At 41.4% G+C, this 18,754-nt stretch overlaps 1 protein-coding gene across 1 annotated transcript; it reads right to left on the bottom strand.

The window, feature by feature from the left end:
• Positions 1 to 1,497: 1,497 nt before the first annotated feature.
• On the bottom strand, positions 1,498 to 16,375 carry arfip2a (ADP-ribosylation factor interacting protein 2a). The gene is made up of 10 exons (XM_063016549.1): positions 16,325 to 16,375; positions 12,190 to 12,292; positions 11,777 to 11,885; positions 10,328 to 10,390; positions 6,997 to 7,077; positions 6,693 to 6,808; positions 5,273 to 5,494; positions 4,060 to 4,217; positions 3,531 to 3,705; positions 1,498 to 2,259 (listed from the first exon to the last, which is right to left on the bottom strand). The coding sequence occupies exons 1-10, from the start codon at positions 16,348 to 16,350 to the stop codon at positions 2,104 to 2,106; spliced, it is 1,209 nt and encodes a 402-aa protein (XP_062872619.1). The 5' UTR covers positions 16,351 to 16,375; the 3' UTR covers positions 1,498 to 2,103.
• Positions 16,376 to 18,754: the final 2,379 nt, after the last annotated feature.

Raw genomic sequence — 18,754 nt, 5'->3', positions numbered from 1 at the left:
GGGTACTGATGTTGATCAAGAAAGTCTCAGTTGATGTTCCAGTTCATTCCAAAACTGTTCAATGGGGTTGAGGTCAGGACTCTGTGCATGGCACTGGAGTTTCTTTAAACAAAGCTTTTCTTCATGTCTTTATAGACTCTGCTTTGTGTAAGAGGAACGATCATGCTGGAACAAAAAAGGACCTTCCCTAAATTGTTGCTGCAAAGTTAGAGGCAATAATTTCCTATATACAACTAAATTGTTATGACTGAGGGTGGCCGAGCCCCTGTGATGGAGTGGCATCCTTTCCACGGAGCATTATTGCAGTGTACCCACTGATCCTAGAGAAAGTGCAACCACTGTGACCTGACCAGGATAGAGTGTTTGTAAAACATGAACATTAAAAAAAGCTGATACAACAGAGCATCAGTTCTTTCCTATTTCATTTATGCATTTTCTCCCAATTTAGTGTAGTCAAAAATTATGCCCGCTAGATGGCGCCCAGCAGACCAGTGGCAACGCCGAATTTCGAACCGAGAAGTTCAGAATCTTAGGTCTGGTGTGCTAGCAGAATATCCCGCTGCGCCACCTGGGCACCAGCATCAGTTTTTTGTAGCAACGAGTTTTCTTGCACTAGAAGCTGACGTCACTTAAGATAAATACTGTTACAATGAATTTCACTTCATGCATAAAATTTCCCACACAAACCACTGTTTTAACTGGGACTCCCGTACTGAAGATTAATATGACCTCAATATTTGTTTCAATATTTCAGACCTGTTTCAATATTTGAAAGTCAGAGTTATTACATCTCTGATATTTTTGTAAATATTGTTCCTGACAGTTTTGTATGAATGAGCACATTTGTAGCATTTTCACAAAATCACACCATTTTTTTTCACAAATGATCACTTCTGTAGCATTTTTAAGGAAATCATTAAGTCACATCTTCCAATCATGTCCCGCTTGTACTCATCACTACCTTTGTAACGTTTTAGAACAAACCATGAACTCTGTCCCGTTTGTACAAATTATCAGTTAAGTAAGAGTTTGTTTTAAAAGCTATGATTTAAACAGACGTTTTGTGACACGTACTGAAGCCTCTCTCCACTCTCCCTCTCTGTCGTCGCCCTGCGAATGAAACACACACTTTTCCTCCCAATCATTATGAAAATATTAAGTTTTCTTTCATATCAACATGTCTTGTTATCTTGTTTACTCCGCACCCAGACCAGATCAGAGCTCATATAAACATCAAACATTTTTGTTTTAACATTTATATTTAGTGTTGTCATTTTCAAATCTACATCAATGCAAGTGTTACTGATTCAAAAAGAACAGCAACACAAATACAATTTTTAGACGGAGCTGTATAGTCACTAGTGCTATTTTAGAACATGCCTTGCGGGCGACTCACGTGGTCCCTGAGAGCGACCAGGTGCCCGCGGGCACCGGGTTCGTGACCCCTGGTGTAGACGTACTTTCAGTCCACAACAACAGAGCATTTTAGACGCTGCCTTCTCTTTAAGACTTTAATTTGATATGTGGAATTTTACACTGAAATTTACATTTACATGAATTACCTTTTTATAACGTACTGTAAACATTTATACATTGCATGCCCCGCTTCTAATGAACCAATGCAGCAAACACTGCTGCACACACACACACACACACACACACACACATACACACACACACAGATGCAAACGATGATTTCCTGCCAATAAAGATTGCACACTTGTAAAAAGTAAACTACAGTCCTATAAAGTGTACCACATACATAAACGAATACGTGAATGAATATGTTTCACTTCGCGTAGCAAAATAATCTCAAAGATAATACAAAGACAAAAAACAGGTGATGAAAGAAGGAATTCACCTTCCTCATCCTTTCAAATAAAATCTGTCGTTAAATAAAGTATATCTGCTTTCATGGTGCGGTAACACTAAATCCCGTCATTCATTCATTCATACATCTGTTAACACTTTTATCCGTCCGTCCGTCCGTCCTATATTCACATCACTCCATGTGTGTCTTTAGAAACATCACACACCACTCCACCCACCAGCTCATCTGTACCTCTACAGATTTACTCTGCAGTGTCTCTGTACGACAGTTTGTTACTGTTCCTCCAGCCATGACGGCCGCTCTGATCCAGGTCTCTTCAGCTTCACGTTAAATTGCCTGAGAGTTTGTTCCAGCTGCTGCTGGTTGCCAGCAAAGTAAGCCGAGATAGCGTTATGGAAGAGGAGGAGCTGCTTGTGCATCACCTTCACCTGAAAAACACAGTAGTTACAGCGTGAGTCGACTGTGATTGAAAATCGTTTCACTCACTCACTCACTGTCTTAACCACTTAGCCTCTCTCAGCTTTTCAATAAGCGCAAGGCACACAGTAACACCCTGGACGGGGCGCCGGTCCATCGCAGGGCAGACACACACACACACACACACACATACATACACACACCCATTCACCTATAGGGCCATTCAGTGTCTCCAATTAACCTGACTGCATGTCTTTGGACTGTGGGAGGAAACCGGAGCTCCCGGAGGAAACCCACGCAGACATGGGGAGAACATGCAAACTCCACACAGAAAGGACCCGGACCCAAGAGCTTCTTGCTGTGAGGCGACAGTGCTACCCACTGAGCCACCGTTCCGCCAAAAATCTTTCATTTTTAATACAAACAAAATATTAACATTTATGACATTTAGCAGACACTTTCATCCTAATCGACTTACAGTATACAATCTAAGCAATTGACAGTTAAGGGCCTTGCTTAAGGGCCCAACAGTGGCAACCTGGCACTTCTAATTATGCAACTTTATGCTTACTAGTCCAGTACTTTAACCGATAGGCTACAACTGCCTTAAAACGAGTGCTGTGAGTTCAGCTGTATACACAAGGGCAATTTGGCAGAAAAATAGAAATAAATTACAGATAGAAACACAGAATTGAACTTCAGGTTTTTGTGGTAAAGAAGAAAAGCAGAGGTAGCTGTCAGGGAACTCTAGTGACTCTAGTGAGTTCAACCTTACTGAACATCTTTGGGATAAACAAAAATGTCTCAATGAATCAAAACCTTGAGCCAAGCCTTTAAATCCATCACTGGCTGACCTTACAAATTCTGTTGAAAGACTGGGCACATATTCTCACAGACACACTCCAAAAGCTTGTGGAAAGCTGTCACAGAAGAGTGGCTGGGTTTGTACCCAGAAAAGGAGGTAAGGGGCATCTCCATTTACTTGGACCATGGTTTTGGAATATGGTGTCCAGCAAACTCATTGTCAGGTGTCTACATACTTTAGGTCATGTAGTGTGATAACAATCAGAATGTGGATGATTAAATCACAACCCAACATGACTCTCAACTCTGTACAGTTCTCTTTGTAATTATTATTTAATCTAGTCAAATAGCTCATTTTCAATCTCACCCTCAGTGGTTGACCAGTAGTGAGTTAAAAGGGGCCGATGGGTTATAGGATTGGTGCATTACAGGAGCACAGTTTCTGTTTGTTAAATGGAACAGAAGAAGCTGAAGCTACCTTATTCTCATCCAGGAATTTGAGTTTGATGGTGACGTCACTGCGCAGCCGTTCATATCTGTCTTTGTGGATCTGGTACTCCTGCTGGGCGAACTCAATACGCACCACAGCAGCAGCGTCACGAGGACCAGCACTGAGCTCCTCCAGATCTGTCCTATAGGCATCGTACTCCAACCTACACACATGCAGCGTACAGTCAAAAATATCCAGTATACTGTCACGTCACAATTTCAACATTCTAATTTTCACACTGACCAGGGTTCATATTTATGAACTGTAATTGAAATAAACCATAACAAACCTAGCCGGCACAATAAATCATAAGGAAATGTATATAGGCTAAATATCATATAGTGCACTACATAAGAGTGTGGAGTAGAAACCAGCTCCAATAAGCAAATCTAAACACTTCTGTAAACATCTGTCAATGATGGAACACAATACATTCAGTCCAGTTATAAGCAGGCAGTGATAATATTCCTCTGTTTGTAAGTGTTTGTGCAGCTTATTCAGATTTCGGCTGAAGTACCTCGCGTTCTCGTACATCTTGATGGTCATTAGCGTGTCCTCCATGGTTTTGTTGACTAGAGTGTTGATGCTTGAAACAAAAAAGTTAATTGCACCCAGCAGCGTCTCTCCATTCTTGCAGAGCAGCCTTTGTGTCTCTGCGTTGTAGCCAAATTCATCCTGCCAAACAGAACAAGTTTTAATAACTCTGTACTTATGGCCGTCTAAGTAGATCAAGGTGTTTAGTAATAGTTTTACACAAACAAATGCATGATTTTGAATATTTTCATTATGAGCTTAGCTGATAAGTAGAATATCAAACATGACAGATGACCTATAAGAAAATATAAGTACTTAAGTACAGTTATACAGTATATGTAATATATAATAATAATTTATTCTGCTCTAAGCACAGAGGAGGAAATACTGTACCAGAAAAGAGCCTTCCCTAAACTGTTTCCACAGCCATTTAGGCACATAACAGATTTCAAACACCTGTTAGCAGTGTCCATACACTTTCGGCCATATGATGTGTCTCAAGTCACCACACACTTACACATTTCAATTAGAGCAGCCAGTCCACCTTCTGCATGCTTTTTTGGAATGAACCCAACACTGCATTTAAACTGGGGGAGAAGACTGTGTTCAAAGATAAAAATCAAACCCTGGACGCTGCTGTGTGGCACCCACAAGATCAACTGCATCTCTGTGCCATCCTTAAGCCAATCACATTTACATTTTCAGCATTTAGAACACGCCTTTATCCAAAGCGAATTACATTACAGTTACAGTATACAGTCTGAGCAATTGAGGGTTAAGGGCCTTGCTCAAGGGCCCAACAGCAGCAACCTGGCAGTGGTGAGGCTTGAACCAGTGACCTTCTGATTACTAGCCCAGTTCCTTAACCACTAGGCTACGGCTTACCCCTACATTAAATGCTCCTTCGGGAATGCTACTGTTCATGATATATTAGGTTCAAAAACAAAAGGGATATAAAAGCATTCTCACAAAAATTATAATTAATAAATAATAATATATTATAATTTATGATTTGTTGTGATTATTGGCCCCCCTACGTCCAATACTTTTAGTGCAACCTTCCTATGGCAGCATAACAGCATTTTTTATAATCTAGAATAGAGAAACTAGAACAAGGAATCTAAGCACATTCTACTGTATTATACAGTCCTAACCCTGTGTGCTCACACTAACCCTAACCCTTATGTTGGTGTTACCTGCAGCTCTGGAGATTTCTGACTCAAATCAGCGAACGTATCTCCCAGCGCCTGCTGTGTCTGCACGACGTTGTAGAAGTGGGTGGTGAGCGCCTGTGCCAGTGTCAGGGTGTGCTCGTACTTTAGCTTGGTTTCACGCAGCACGTCGATCTGAGCCTCCAGTTCCAGATCCACGGTCCGAGAACCACGGCCAAACCGCTCTGAGAACATCTGCTTAGTGCACTGCAGTCAAAACAAATGGATTAAAGAAATGAGCAAATCCTTTTGTGAGTCTGTGCAGGAAGAGACACGTTATATGAAAGGACATGAGGTGGGAGGAGAAGAAAAGTGGTCCTGCCATTGGATGCTAATATGACATTTGCAAAACAAATAAGAAAAAGGAACGAGAGATTCCTCAGTCGAGAGATGCAACATGAAGCAACTTTACAACCTGATGCTTCGTATACTGGTTCTTATTTTGTCTACCAATCATTTGATTAATGCATTAAGTGTTTCCATACACTTTCCCGATGTTCCCAAGGTAAGTTACACCTCACACATTAAGTGCGATGTGAAGCCCCACACCTGCAAGAACGCAAAAATTGCCTTGCCAAGGTAGAACAATACTCGCCTAGTGTTATATACACTGATCAGCCATAACATTAAAACCACCTCCTTGTTTTTACACTCACTGTCCATTTTATCGGCTCCACTTACCATATAGAAGCACTTTGTAGTTCTACAATTACTGACTGTAGTCCATCTGTTCCTCTGCATGCTTTGTTAGCCCCCTTTTATGCTGTTTTTCATTGGTCAGGACCACCACAGAGCAGGTATTATTTAGGTGGTGGATCATTCTCAGCACTGCAGTGACACTGACATGGTGGTGGTGTGTTAGTGTGTGTTGTGCTGGTATGAGTGGATCAGACACAGCAGCGCTACTGGAGTTTTTAAATACAGTGTCCACTCACTGTCCACTCTATTAGACACTACAAAGTGCTTCTATATAGTAAGTGGAGCTGATAATAGACAATGTGTATCGCTTCCATGCTGGTACAAAATGTCTCCAACTTACGGGTCGAGATGGCAGCACAAGCAGCAGAAGAATACATAGAATGTAGTGTGGTCCACCATGCACAAAAAAGCTCTCTTTATAGATGTGAATGGTGGCTTCACAGGAAAGATGTGCGACCCTCATTAACCATCTCAACTGCCATGTAGCTGACAGAGGAACCCGAATTGGGGCAACGCAAAAATAGAAAGAGAAACAATAGAGGCTTTGTTCCATTGTTCTGGTACAACACGTCATTACTGTCTGATCAGAGGTGGTCCTCTTATATTAATAGTTTTTGCAAAGATGTTGCAAAGCAACATATTAGCTACAGTCAGTAATTGTATAACCACTAAGTTTACTGCTGTATTAAAGGGAATGAATCTGTACCTTGTACGTACTGATGCTCCATTTCTTCACACTGTCAAACTTCTCCACAGCGATTCCACGTGCAGCCTCCTCCGAGGTCATACTCGGATTGCTCAGGCTCTGGTGCATGCTGGGAGCTGGGGAAAAGAATACAAGACTATAAAAAGCCAACATGACATCAGCAGTTTGATATTCTGTTTGGCTTCAAAAATCATTGATACTGCTCAACATTAAATGAATAGTAATGAAATGTAGTGCTGATGCTTAAACAGGTGAAATGAAACGACAGGATGTGGAAGATAATGGTGATTACCCACTGGGATACCTGGGTAGTGATCTGGCTGGCACGCTATCCGAGCAGCAGCTGAATGGCTGGGTGGAATGTTCCTAGGTTTGGAGTGCATGTCTGAAATGATCGGACAATAACGAGGAGTAAACATGGGATCGAGGACGTCGAGATGAAATGTCATGATGAGAACATTTAAAAATAATCACCATGGTTGAAGACAGAGGGATTAGATAAAACACACAATCAGCATGCTAGGATGGTAAACTGGATACAATGTGAGTAAAAATGCAGAATAATTAAATGCACATAACACATAACAAGCCACTGAAGGTGGTAGCCAGTTCAGGGGTCAGAGGTTGACCAGAATAATCAATTTTGAACAGAGTACAGAAATAGAACCACGTCGGTAGAAAAGAGTGATTAAACAGCTAAAGTAGCAGCAAATCATAAAAAATACCTCACATACACAGAAAATACGTACACCAAGCCATGTTACACATTCATGTTACATTATTAAAGAAAATCTTACAGAACACTGAAGTCAAACCTTTACATACATGTGTATTGTATATCATGTCAGATTTGAGATTTTAATACTAGGAATTGTTTCCTGAGGCTAAATGATTGGAACACAATCTTCTTTGCCCAAAGAAAATCGTACACTTGGGTTCTTTCAAAGGTTCATTGTCGGTTTTCTGAATCCATGGTCAAACAATACATAAACGATTTTTTAAATGGTTAACCTGGTGTTAGAAGGTTTCATAATATTACCTAATAAAACCTTCATTTCTTAATGGCAGCCCAATGCCCATGATAATGTCAAGCTGGTTTGACTGTGACCAGTAGAGCTGGGCGGTTCCTGAATCAACCAGGTTAATAATTCGAATCTTCGTACTGAATCAGGGATCACAAGGCAAGTGAGCAGACTCACCGGAAACACCGCGGACTCAGATTATTTGGCTGAACCGGCTTCACTCCAGTCCGTGAATCTAAGTAATAAGTAAATATTCTAATAAATAAGCAGTTAAACACACTGGTGTTCGTTATGTGGCTGATTCTATGCACATGCTATTATTATTATTATTATTATCAGTAGTAGTAGTACTAGTAGTAGTAGTAGTAATGCAGCATATTTTCTTGTAAGCACCTCCCTCTCCCCCATCCTTGTCCCTATCCCCCATGATCAAGATTCTACTTAGAAAAAAGTGGCAACTTGTCACTGACAAGACATTGGAGTAGCTCAGTGGTTAACATGCTGGACTAGAAATCAAAAGGTTGCCGATTCAAGCCCCACCACCACCTAATTGCCACTGTTGGGGCCCTCAGTTGCTCACATGATATTCAGTCATAATTGTAAGTTACTTTGGATAAAAGTTTCTGCTAAATGCTTAAAATTTTAATGAGTAGAAAAGTTAGGGGTCACAAAGTTATCTGTATGTACAGTGTATCACAAAAGTGAGTACACCCCTCACATTTCTGCAAATATTTCATTATATCTTTTCATGGGACAACACTATAGACATGAAACTTGGATATAACTTAGAGTAGTCAGTGTACAGCTTGTATAGCAGTGTAGATTTACTGTCTTCTGAAAATAACTCAACACACAGCCATTAATGTCTAAATAGCTGGCAACATAAGTGAGTACACCGCACAGTGAACATGTCCAAATTGTGCCCAAATGTGTCGTTGTCCCTCCCTGGTGTCATGTGTCAAGGTCCCAGGTGTAAATGCGGAGCAGGGCTGTTAAATTTGGTGTTTTGGGTACAATTCTCTCATACTGGCCACTGGATATTCAACATGGCACCTCATGGAAAAGAACTCTCTGAGGATGTGAGAAATAGAATTGTTGCTCTCCACAAAGATGGCCTGGGCTATAAGAAGATTGCTAACACCCTGAAACTGAGCTACAGCATGGTGGCCAAGGTCATACAGCGGTTTTCCAGGACAGGTTCCACTCGGAACAGGCTTCGCCAGGGTCGACCAAAGAAGTTGAGTCCACGTGTTCGGCGTCATATCCAGAGGTTGGCTTTAAAAAAGAGACACATGAGTGCTGCCAGCATTGCTGCAGAGGTTGAAGACGTGGGAGGTCAGCCTGTCAGTGCTCAGACCATACGCCGCACACTGCATCAACTCGGTCTGCATGGTCGTCATCCCAGAAGGAAGCTGACGCACAAGAAAGCCTGCAAACAGTTTGCTGAAGACAAGCAGTCCAGGAACATGGATTACTGGAATGCCCTGTGGTCTGACGAGACCAAGATAAACTTGTTTGGCTCAGATGGTGTCCAGCATGTGTGGCGGCGCCCTGGTGAGAAGTACCAAGACAACTGTATCTTGCCTACAGTCAAGCATGGTGGTGGTAGCATCATGGTCTTGGGCTGCATGAGTGTTGCCGGCACTGGGGAGCTGCAGTTCATTGAGGGAAACATGAATTCCAACATGTACTGTGACATTCTGAAACAGAGCATGATCCCCTCCCTTCAGAAACTGGGCCTCATGGCAGTTTTCCAACAGGATAACGACCCCAAACACAACCTCCAAGATGACAACTGCCTTGCTGAGGAAGCTGAAGGTAAAGGTGATGGACTAAACCCAATTGAGCACCTGTGGCGCATCCTCAAGTGGAAGGTGGAGGAGGTCAAGGTGTCTAACATCCACCAGCTCCGTGATGTCATCATGGAGGAGTGGAAGAGGATTCCAGTAGCAACCTGTGCAGCTCTGGTGAATTCCATGCCCAGGAGGGTTAAGGCAGTGCTGGATAATAATGGTGGTCACACAAAATATTGACACTTTGGGCACAATTTGGACATGTTCACTGTGGGGTGTACTCACTTATGTTGCCAGCCATTTAGACATTAATGGCTGTGTGTTGAGTTATTTTCAGAAGACAGTAAATCTACACTGCTATACAAGTTGTACACTGACTACTCTAAGTTATATCCAAGTTTTAGTTCTATAGTGTTGTCCCATGAAAAGATATAATAAAATATTTGCAGAAATGTGAGGGGTGTACTCACTTTTGTGATACACTGTATATTTAGATAAAGCATACAGTATGTATGCTAACCTTCGACTTCAGTTGTATAAGCTTTCTTTACTTGTTAACTCTGTTAGCCTTGTAGCATCAGCGCAAAACAAATGCTACAAAAAAGCACTGGACCCCAGACAGACGGGGTTTAGGAAGAACAAGATAAAGTCTTTGTCTGGGTTATTGCAATCAGCCAGTATGCTTTTCTCTCTCCTCGTGCCAGCCTGTAGAAAGGTAAACAGTCTCTGTTAATGTTCAGAACATCTTTCACACATGCAGTTTCACCGGTGGAGAGTGAGAAAGAGATGAAAATAAGTTCGTATGGCTGAAAAGAGACACCTGGCTTGGGGACGTTTCCACATCTCCTTTCAAAATACTCCTCGTTGAAAAGTATAGCTGGTCCTAAAACGTGTTAGCAAACAATTTAGTGTTTGGATCAAAGAATTTGTGTAAAAAATCTTTTTTACACATTTTAACTTTCCATTTTGACAGCTCTGCATTGATGCACAGATTTCCAGGACTGTTTTAAAGGCCTATAGAAGATTTGTAATAAACACATGGACACGAGATCCTAATGCATGTTTATGACATAGGAATAAGATAATTAAGTTAATTCATTAAGTGGCCCTGACTTAGTAAGACATGGCAGCAAGATCCTTTTTTGGCCACAGCTAAGATAAAGCATACAGAATCAGATATATAGGGTCTGTCCGAAAACATAGTGATCTCTCTATATAGATGCATTTTATGTCATCCTACCCTCTCGAGAAGAAGGCTGTCTACGTTCTTAGATGCCTTAACATGCTGCCTACTAAGGTGTCTTAATTCGAAGCTATAAACTGCCTGAATAATGAAGGAGCATCCGATGCTTCCTTAGCAGTGAAGGCAATCCCAGCATTCTGTGCGGCACAACTTTTCTCGCCAAAGATTTCAAACACGGCGGACGAATGCGAAGCAACAAACAGAGTTCTTTTCAAATGTAAATAAATTCTCATTGATTTTTAATTTGTATAAAGGTGCACAAGTGTAATTTATTTGTAAATTCAGGCTCGTCAGTGACAATATAACCATTTTCGGTACACAGTGGGAGATGCTAGCTTGCATCGGGTTGCTAGCGGGTTGTTCCTCCTCAGTCCATTGGTTTGAATAGTAAACGAATAATATGGTAAACATAATCGCTGTTAAGTAGTGTGTCTGAATAACCTGCCTTATGAATTTGGTGTCTTATTAGAATCCTCTCTACTGAGGCAGTTGACCAGGTAGGCAGTGGACAGCAAGGCAGCTCACTAGGTTTTCGAACTGTGCAAGAATGATAAACTTAAGTTTAATATAAGCTAATGCTCCATATCTCATTCCCACACCTTACTAAATCATGGCTACAGCATAATTATCTTGTTCCCACAGTTTACTTATTACTTTTATTCAGACTGGATGTCACCAGCGTGGCTCTATAGGTGTGACACTATTCCACGATTTCTCTGATAAAAATGCTATGGCAAACAAACGTTACAAAAACATTTATAAACATTTAACATAAATGTTTTGTTGCACCCCCTGACTGGTGCAGTTCACCCTGAGAATGGTCAAACAATGGGGCTGTGTCCCAATCTGCATGCCACACACTCAGTAAACAATCAAGTCTGTGTAGATGCCAGATGGGCTGACAGCACTGCTGAGATTTTTTAGATGGTCACAGTAAAACGGTTTTCACTCCTAAACAAAACATAAAAGCCTAGCGTACAGTAAAAAGAAAGAGTAAATCTTATAAATGAGCTAAACCACAGGTACCTTTGATGGAGCTGGTAGGGATGATGCCTTCAGCAGCTCCTCCGTATCCTCCAGACACAATGCTCGTCTCATTCAGGTTCGGCCCAGAAACCATCAACTGCTGCAGATCCTAAACATCATGAACACCAACAGGTTATTTAGGTTGTACCTTAATTTAAAAACACACACTATTTAACACTCTTTAAAACAGAATCCTTCACATATTTCAGAATTCCGGGTCCTCTTTTGTGGACCCTCCTTGTATTTCCTCCCCTCTCCTATACATGCCATTAATTCTGCGCTCATCAAACTATTCTATGTCTAATAAGAAGTAAGTTTTGTATCCTTGTCCTGTTGTGAATCCAGTAATCAGCAAGTTGCTGCATCTTGACGTATGTGTGTGTGTGGTTTTGTGTGATTGATACATCACTGACCTGTTCAAGGCTGTCATCATCCGCTGTCCTTGTGTCTCCATTGCTGTTGATGGGAATTTCCATAGTGGCAGCTTTGCTCATGATGCTGTCCGTCATACTGGACCTTTACAAAATACGATATTGATAAATGCACTGTTTAAAAAAACAGTTCTCCATAAGAGTTCTGTTGTAGATTGGTTTATATGTGTCAGCCTTTCTGTAGTTCAGGTAGTCTTCTTACAACATGACTTTTCAAATAGGTTTTAAGTTCAAGAGAAGTGATCAGTGATTAGGATAATACACAGAACTCCAAAACTAGTCTGTAAAGAGTTTGAGCTAATGGACTCTAATCTCAACTGTTTATCGACCTGACTGAACACTCAACAGTCCTGATTGGCAATGTCTAAAGGAGGAAACTTTCAAGTCAAAATATAAGCACTATGTTATCTATTTTCTCCATTAGATGGCAGGAATGGGTTTCCATACATTTGCACTGTAGTTTCGCATTACAGGCCAGCAAACGCATCTATGTTCATGGTCGCTCGATGGGTAGCACTGTCACGTCACAGCAAGAAGGTCCAGGGTTTGATTTTCAGGTGAAGTTGGGTCCTTTTAATGTGAAGTTTTACGTTCTTCCCGTGTCTGTGTGGGTTCCCACAGTACAAAGACTCAAGAGTCAGAGAGAGTCAGAGTCAGAGAGTCAGAGAGGTTTTATTGTCATTTCAGCTACATACAAGTACATATTGAAACGAAACAGCGTTCCTCTAGGATCACGGTGTAACACGGTACAAAAAGTGCAAGACAATACAAAACAGTGTAAAATACAACAATAAATACAAAAAATCCTATAATAAATAACTACAAAAGATATTCCTAATTATCCCTAATATAAACAAGTAATTAGAAGACAGGACTAAAGACAAGTGTTAGTACATGATGGTGAATAGATGGTACAATGGTTCATGAGGTAGTGACATGTACATTAGCAGCGTAAAATTGGCAATGCCGATAAGGTGCCTAAAAAGTAAATAAGGTGCAAAAATACAAGTAAGGTGCAGAAATTACTTGTTCAGTTCCAGGAGGTGTGCAAAAAATGCAAGTAACATAGTCAATACAGTTCAGTGTGTGGCAGCAGAAAATTTCCGGAGGAAATTGTTACAGTACTGAGTTGAGGAGTCTGATTGCCTGAGGGATAAAACTGTTACACAGTCTGGTTGTGTTAGTCCGGATGCTGCGGTATCGTCTCCCAGACGGGAGCAGAGTAAAAAGTCCATGTGATGGATGGGTTGGATCGTCCACAATGCTGACAGCTTTGCGGATGCAGCGGGTGTTAAAAATGTCCGTGAGAGATGGAAGAGCGACCCCGATGATCTTTTCAGCTGTCCTCACTACTCGCTGGAGAGTCCTGCGGTCCGACGCAGTACAGTTTCCGAACCAGACAGTGATGCAGCCGCTCAGGATGCTCTCGATTGTTCCTCTGTAGAACGTGGTGAGAATGGGGGGTGGCAGATGAGCTTTCCTCAGTCTTCTCAAAAAGTAGAGACGCTGCTGGGCTTTCTTGGTGATAGAACTGGTGTTGAGGGTCCAGGTGAGATTCTCCTCCAGATGAACACCGAGAAATTTGGTGCTCTTGACGATCTCAACAGATGAGCCGTCGATGTGCAGTGGGGAGTGGTCCCTTAGTGTCTTTCTAAAGTCAATGACCATCTCTTTGGTTTTATCCACGTTCAGAGACAGGTTGTTGACTTGGCACCAGTTCGTTAGATGTTGTATCTCCTCTCTGTACGCTGACTCATCGTTGTTGCTGATGAGTCCCACCACAGTTGTGTCGTCTGCAAACTTAACGATGGAATTCGAGCTGTGCATTGCTGTACAGTCGTGCGTAAGCAGAGTAAACAGCAGTGGACTGAGCACACAGCCTTGGGGAGCGCCGGTGCTCAGTGTGGTGGTGCTGGAGGTGTTCTTACCGATCCGGACGGACTGAGGTCTCTCAGTCAAGAAATCCAGGATCCAGTTGCAGAGAGAGGTGTTCAGGCCCAGCGTGCTCAGCTTTCCAATTAGATGCTGAGGAATGATGGTGTTGAATGCTGAGCTAAAGTCTATGAACAGCATCCTGACGTAAGTGTTCAAGTGTTCAAGTGTTCAAGACTGAGGTAAATTGGAGATACAAAATTTGCCGGGATAGTGTTTGATATTGAACTTGAACTGATGAATCATATGTAGCCTGTGCAGGCTGGGGACCATGAAAATGAAAGTTTGACCAAACAGAATTTATTTCAAAAAAAATTTTTTATGCATTTTCTCCCCATTTTCCTCCCGATTTAGCGCATCCAATTTCTGTCTTCCGCTGCTGATAGATGCCAGATTGCATCCAAGGAGAGCGCGTCACTGTACACGCCTCTTCCGGCACGTGCACAGCCCTCCTCTTCTCGCCCCTGCATTCTGCACAGGCGTCTCTTCCGCCAATCAGGGTCCTTACACAGCGTATGAAGACCCACCCATCCACACATAGTCCGGTCCTCACCCTGCAGATACGGTGGCCAACTAGTATCTGATGCAGGCACTGGCAATTATGCCCGCCAGATGGCGCCCAGCCGACCGGTGGCAACACCGAGTTTCAAACCGAGGAGTTCAGAAACTCGGTGCTGGTGTGCTAGCGGAACATCCTGCTGCGCCACCTGGGCACCGTCAGAACAGAATTTGATGGGTGTGTTGACATCAACCCACAGGATACAGAATTGCAACTCTACTGCACAGATTCGTATAAAGTAAACACAATTTTAAGTCGTAAACAACCTATGCAAAAACCTATTCCCCTTTATCCAAAGCGACTTACAGTACTGTGACAGTATATAATGTCTAAGCGATTGAGGGTTAAGGGCCTTGCTCAAGGGCCCAACAGCGGCAACCTGGCAGTAGTGGGGCTTGAACCAGTGACCTTCTGATTACTAGTTCAGCACCTTAACCACTAGGCTATAACGTCCCTTCTATTAGGCTATTCGCAACCTATCGCATGTTTAATGGGCTTTTAATGCTAAATCCTTTTTTAAATCATCCATTTCTTGTTAGCAACATTAGCATACACCGATCATCCATAACATTAAAACCACCTCCTTGTTTCTACACTCACTGTCCTTTTTATCCGCTCCACTTACCATACAGAAGCACTTTGTAGTTCTACAATTACTGACTGTAGTCCATCTGTTTGTCCACATGCTTTGTTAGCCCCCTTTCACCCTGTTCTTCAATGGTCAGGACCCCCCCAGGACCACCACAGAGCAGGTATTATTTAGGTGGTGGATCATTCTCAGCACTGCAGTGACACTGACATGGTGGTGGTGTGTTAGTGTGTGTTGTGCTGGTATGAGTGGATCAGACACAGCAGCGCTGCTGGAGTTTTTAAATACCGTGTCCACTCACTGTCCACTCTATTAGACACTCCTACCTAGTCGGTCCACCTTGTAGATGTAAAGTCAGAGACGATCGCTCATCTATTGCTGCTGTTTGAGTCGGTCATCTTCTAGACCTTCATCAGTGGTCACAGGACGCTGCCCACGGGGCGCTGTTGGCTGGATATTTTTTTGGTTGGTGGACTATTCTCAGTCCAGCAGTCCAGCAGTGACAGTGGTGTATATATAGTTTGAAAACATTAGGAATAAATATCGGGTGATTTGATTAATCGAACATCAGTTCTGACCAAACTACTCTTTTAACTTGTTACCGTGGTAACAAGGTTTCGGTTTAACACCGGATGTGAGGTTTACTGGCCCTGCAGGCGGACCGAAATGGCCCTGACACGTCGCAGCATCATCATCATCATCATCCTTTCCATTTACTAATAACACACCGACTGTGTGCAACTCATTCATATACTATTAAATACTATTATTGTTCCAGGTATTATACAAACTAATAGTGAACAGTTTTAATCAAGATCAAGATATTTATTATAATCTATACAGATACCGGACCAACCAATTCCATTATTAACCAATAACATGCAAATGCAAGATGGTTATTTATGCCCAATGCATGACAGATACATGAACAGATGCAACATTTATATTCATATTTACAGTGTTGCAGTGGAATCTGACAGTACATCAGTACACTGAGCTATATGAATCAGTACACTGCCACATCATTACTGCTTTACCTGGATCCTGCTTCCAGATTCATCATCGATCAATCTCCAGCTGATCCGCTTTATATATAATCCCATAAAAACCTAAATGCTGTTTAATGTTTTTAAAATCCGCTGATCAAAACCATTTTACTCTCCGGTTTTTGCTCAGCCCTGTCCGTTCTACGGCTGGGAGTCGATCCCAAAAGGAGTCGATTCACCCTTTCTGATGTATGAGAATGGAGTCGAGTTCAAATCAGGAGTCGAGTCGTTTCAGTAAAATTGATTCAAATCGAATTCATATCAGCCCAAGCCGTTAAGGTAAAATATAAGTAATCATAGGGTTGCTGGTTCAAACCCCACTACTGTTGCGCCCTTGAGCAAGGTCCCTTGACCTTTAATTGCTTAAAAAGTGCACTGTAAGTCGTTTTGGATCAAAGTGAATCGAATCAGGAAACTGGAATCAGAACAGGGATTTAAGGAATCAAATACGATTATCTGCTTATTTCGCAGCTTTCCCAGACCGGAAGTGACATCGCAAGCAAATTTAATTTAGGCAATATAATATTGATCCTTCACGTATTTTACACAAGTAATAAAAATACCATTTGATAATAATTATTGTGGGCGGCACGGTGGCTAAGTGGGTAGCACTGTCGCCTCACAGTAAGAAGGTCCTGGTGGGGCGGTCCAGGTCCTTTCTGTGTGGAGTTTGCATAATAACTTCAATAGCTTTTAAAATATGCATCAAATTGCTCCAAAACAAGTTGTATTTTATCAAGTGTAACCCACATTACATACTACAATTCTTATACTGACACTTTTACCCTTCATTACATAATAAAAAACAGATTTTAATATTTAACTTCAATAGCATTTAAAGTATTCAGCATATTAATAACTTCAATAGCTTTTAAAATATTAATCAAATTGCTCCAAAACAAGTTGTATTTTATCAAGTGTAACCCACATTACATACTGACACGTTTACCCTTTATTACATAATAAAAAACAGATTTTTATTCATAACTTCAATAGCATTTAAAGTATTCAGCATATTAATAACTTGATTTTGATTAATTGATTGATTGATTGATTTACTTTATTGATCCCCGAAGGGAAATTGCGGTGTAGCAGCAGCAATTACAATTATTACAAACATCAAACAAACATCACACAACGACATTACAATGTGGTAGAAAAGAAAAAGAATTAAGATATAAAATCTACAAAATATATAAAAAAGAAAATATAATATAATAATAATAATAAAAAAAACAATATAAAACATCTAACAGAACAAAAAATAAAAACTGAAAAGGAGGGAGCCTAGAGGTGCAGTTACATGAATTGTGCAATTAAAGCTGTGCAAATAAGAACTTTACTACGTGTAATACAGTACGTGTTTGGACAGTGGTAGCCTAGTGGGTAGAGCTTTGGGCTATCAACCGGAAGATTGGCGGTTCAAATCCCAGCTCCTTGAGCAAGGACACAACCCTGTCTGCTCCAGGGGCGCCGTACGATGGCTGACCCTGCGCTCTGACCCCAACTTCCAAACAAGCTGGGATATGCGAAGAAAGAATCAGAATACTTTATTGATCCCCGAGGGGAAATTTCAGATGTTACAGTTGCTCAGATTGTATATATGTATTAAGAATATTAAAAGGTAAGAATATATTAAAAAGTAAAGTAAAGTAAAAATGCTCATTGAATTTCATTGTACTGTACACATGTATATGTATATATGACAAATAAAGTATATCTCTTCTATCTAATCGGAGACACTGAATTGTCCTATAGGTATCTAGCCACTAGGATGCATTGCAGTGCCGGCCCCAAGCCCGGATAAACAGGGAGGGTTGTGTCAGGCTGGCTTCCTTGATCAGACAGCAGGAGTCACTGTTGGAATAGAAATGTGAAAATCTAACTCAGACAGGGTCAGTTGTGTCTGTAGGGCACTGACCCAGCTGTTGGCACCACTGAGACTTAAATCTGGGTGTCTGCTGTAGTGGGAAAGCATCACAGACTGCTGCACCTCCTGAGCTCACTTTATTGTTTTTATTTATTTTAATATTATTATCTTTAGGGATTTTAAAGACTTTGCCCATGTTCTGTGCTTTGGTTAAACTACTGGGGACAATAAAACACATCAACTATTAAATGGGACCTTTACAAGTGAAATTCAAGAAAATAAGTACTTACCACATGGTGTCAGCATCACACTAGGAATCCCAGCATCATGACTTAAACTGGATAGGTAAAACTAAGGTCAATGTTTGTGGATTTTTTTCTAGACTCTATTTAGATTCAGTTAGAGTCAGCAAGAGATGCACATTATGGCTATGAACAGCTGTCCATTTTATCAGCTCCACTTACCATATAGAAGCTCTTTGTAGTTCTACAATTACTGACTGTAGTCCATCTGTTTCTCTGCATTATTGTTAGCCCCCTTTTACCCTGTTC

The sequence above is a fragment of the Trichomycterus rosablanca genome, chromosome 20 (assembly GCF_030014385.1).
Source record: "Trichomycterus rosablanca isolate fTriRos1 chromosome 20, fTriRos1.hap1, whole genome shotgun sequence".
Taxonomy (NCBI): domain Eukaryota; kingdom Metazoa; phylum Chordata; class Actinopteri; order Siluriformes; family Trichomycteridae; genus Trichomycterus; species Trichomycterus rosablanca.
The sequence above is the reverse complement of the archived record's forward strand: the minus strand, read 5'-3'. Positions and strand labels throughout refer to the sequence as shown.

Excerpts from the sequence above, each read along its gene's own strand:
- arfip2a (XM_063016549.1), bottom strand. The coding sequence starts at position 16,350 with ATGATGAATCTGGAAGCAGGATCCAG. Across the intron at positions 10,391-11,776 it reads CCCTACCAGCTCCATCAAAG|GACCAGCTATACTTTTCAAC; the intron begins GTACCTGTGGTT and ends AACACGTTTTAG. Across the intron at positions 7,078-10,327 it reads TGGAAACGTCCCCAAGCCAG|ACATGCACTCCAAACCTAGG; the intron begins GTGTCTCTTTTC and ends CGATCATTTCAG.